The sequence below is a fragment of the Culex quinquefasciatus genome, chromosome 2 (genome assembly GCF_015732765.1).
Source record: "Culex quinquefasciatus strain JHB chromosome 2, VPISU_Cqui_1.0_pri_paternal, whole genome shotgun sequence".
NCBI lineage: Eukaryota > Metazoa > Arthropoda > Insecta > Diptera > Culicidae > Culex > Culex quinquefasciatus.
Window position 1 is genome coordinate 187,117,822 of NC_051862.1, and position 2,703 is coordinate 187,120,524.

Below are 2,703 nucleotides of genomic sequence, written 5' to 3' on the forward strand. Positions count from 1 at the left end.
AAGGGAAAACTGTGATTTCTCAACCATTACAGCATTACTGTGGAAGAATTTTGTTCGATGTTCTTAAACAACTATTATTCTTCGTCATCCATGTGAAAAAAGTCTTAAAAAACCTCAAAATTGATCGAAAATATCAAATTTTTAAAAACATTTCTGATTCATTTCAAACAACCATGCGGGGCAATACGCACCGCAACATTGGGGCAAAATGCACTACAACAACGGGGCAAAATGCACCACAACATGGGGCAAAATGCAGGTAAAAGCAGTTTTCACTAGTCACCACTAGATGACACCGCTGTTTTTACAATGGAGCTTCACAGCGGTGCATTTGCCCCGACCACGCTTTTGCAGAAAATTTAATTAAAATGCATTTTTGATGTTTTTGGACTCATATATCTACAGAATAGTGAAGCTTATGGCAAAAACTATACACCTCAACATTTACAATAACAATAAATGTTTTTTATATTGTCCAAAAATCATAAAGAAACTTCAATGAAAATTAGATGAAAACACAACATTTTAAAATTTTGCAAATAACTTAAGCTGTTTTTACACTACGACGCTCAAATTTTTCCAGCATAGTTTAGCAGTATTAAGCTTCCAATTTCTATGATTTTTTCCCCGGAAAATTCTTCCAAATACCGAGAAAAGCAGGGGGTGCATTTTGCCCCGGGGGTGCATATTACCCCCTCTCCCCCTAGACCTTGGCATCAACGCTCTGGGGGGAACGGAAAATTCCAAGCTGAATGGAATAAATGGCTCTCTTTTCGTCCTCAGATTTGGACCGAACAGAGAGTGCGGGCCAAATTTATCGCAAACAGATTATTCCATTTATGACTTTGTGTCAAGTTTTTTGGGGAGAGGTGTTTCCATTCCATTGGAGGAGGATTCGGACGACAAGTCGGAGCATAACTTTTCAATTTCAGTCCTCCCGGAGGACCTGTCCGTTCAACAGATGTCCATCCGAGTTGGATACGGGACGAAGCAGTGGAAAACTTTGTTCAACGTTGATGTTTTTGGGAATGATCAACTCTTGGCAACTACAGGGCAATTAACTTCGATGTGGTGTAAGGATTTGCGAAAATTTGTAAATTGATTCGTTATAGAAAAGTTTATTTCATAATTGCATTCCGCTTCATTCGGCATTCACAGAATTGATTCAGAACTGTCCCCATCCGAAGAAACCGGCAACGAGTTCCACGAACTTGTCAACGTCGATTCCGTGCTCACGCAGCTTGGCGAACAGCGATTGGACCTCCTTGGAGTTCTGTGGAATAACACTCATTAGAAGCTCTACTTAGCCTCAGAAAGTGTGGGTCAACTCACGTTGTAGAAGTCAACCAACTTCTGGAAGTCAGCGTGACGCAGCTTCTCGTACAGAGCCTTGAACTCCGGGCTGGTCTTCAGCTTGTCCTCGAACAGGGCCTTAATTTCCTCCTTAGGCAGCAGGGCCAGGGCTTCGTCCAGGAATCCGCTGAGGCCTCCGGTCTTGACTGTAATGGAAAGTTTATATTTTAATTCTGCCACTAACCAAGAAAGATCTCAAAACTCACTGCTTCGAACGGCCCGCACAGGCTTGACGTGGTTCAGTCCGAAAACGTCCGCGACGACGTTCAACCAGTTGTACACGTCCAGACCGGCATCGTGCAGATACTTGAGCAGTTCCTTGATCTCCTTCAGTGCGAACAGCTGGTCCCAGATGGTGGAGAACTCCTCACCCTGCAGGTACTCGAAGGCGTGCTGGACCTCCTTGTCGTTTTGGAAGTAATCGAGGGCCAACGCCACGAACTTGTCCACCGGGACCAGCGCCAGGAAGTCCTGGAGGTCCTCGTTGAGACCACGGGGGGTCTCCGGGATTGCGGAGGCAGCGGCGAAGGCCACCAGGGTAACTACAACGAAGATGGTTTTCATGGCTGTCGGATGAGTTGATTGGAACTGATGGCTTGATTAAGCTCGCTGAGCGCTTTTATAGCTCGAATTTGTTCAAGATAACGATGATCCTGATCAAAGTTTGAGCAGTCAAGTACTTGTTTGTGTTGATGACCACTTCATGAAATCTGATTACAGTTTCAAGAGTACTCCATAGTGCAATGAGTGGTGAGTCTACAAACTATCTTATTATTCATGCATGTGAACTCCCAAAGTCTCATGCCCACTTGGTAACCAACCCCGGCGCGGCAGGGAACAAACATTTATTTCCAACTTCCGGTTGACATTTCCGGCAAGTGTACAAAAGTCAGCCCTACACGAACAACAGCTGGATGCAACATCCAATGGCCGGAAAAACAGACAAAAGTTTTCGCACTCACCCCCCCCCCCCCTCCCACCAAAGGGCGAGAGGTATCATTGTTTTGTGATTTGAGCCAAAAACGATAAAACCTTCCGGGGGAGGTGTCCAACTCCCACTACGGAATGGAACCATCTGGGCCGAAAGTCCGGTACCCGGGACGGACGGACAATAATTCGAAATCATTTAAAATGTTTCAACCTTTTCCCCCCCGGTTTCCTACCCCTTTCGCTTCTTCAGGATGCTTTCCCCAAAAGTCATTTACACAAATCTGTTCAGTTTTTGAGGGGGGATGGCGAACCGTTATCCGGGGAGGGTCGTAAATGCAATAAGTTGTTTGCGATAAATGGGGGTTTTCCAGTCGTCGCGCAGTCGTTTGTCCAAAAGGGAAAAACTTTGGCAAAGGGAGC

General features: G+C 45.3%; 1 protein-coding gene across 1 annotated transcript; it reads right to left on the minus strand.

Moving 5' to 3' along the window:
• Positions 1-1,094: 1,094 nt before the first annotated feature.
• On the minus strand, positions 1,095-1,932 carry LOC6046367 (protein G12). Its single transcript, XM_001863549.2, has 3 exons — positions 1,560-1,932; positions 1,333-1,499; positions 1,095-1,273 (listed from the first exon to the last, which is right to left on the minus strand). The coding sequence occupies exons 1-3, from the start codon at positions 1,915-1,917 to the stop codon at positions 1,166-1,168; spliced, it is 633 nt and encodes a 210-aa protein (XP_001863584.2). The 5' UTR covers positions 1,918-1,932; the 3' UTR covers positions 1,095-1,165.
• Positions 1,933-2,703: the final 771 nt, after the last annotated feature.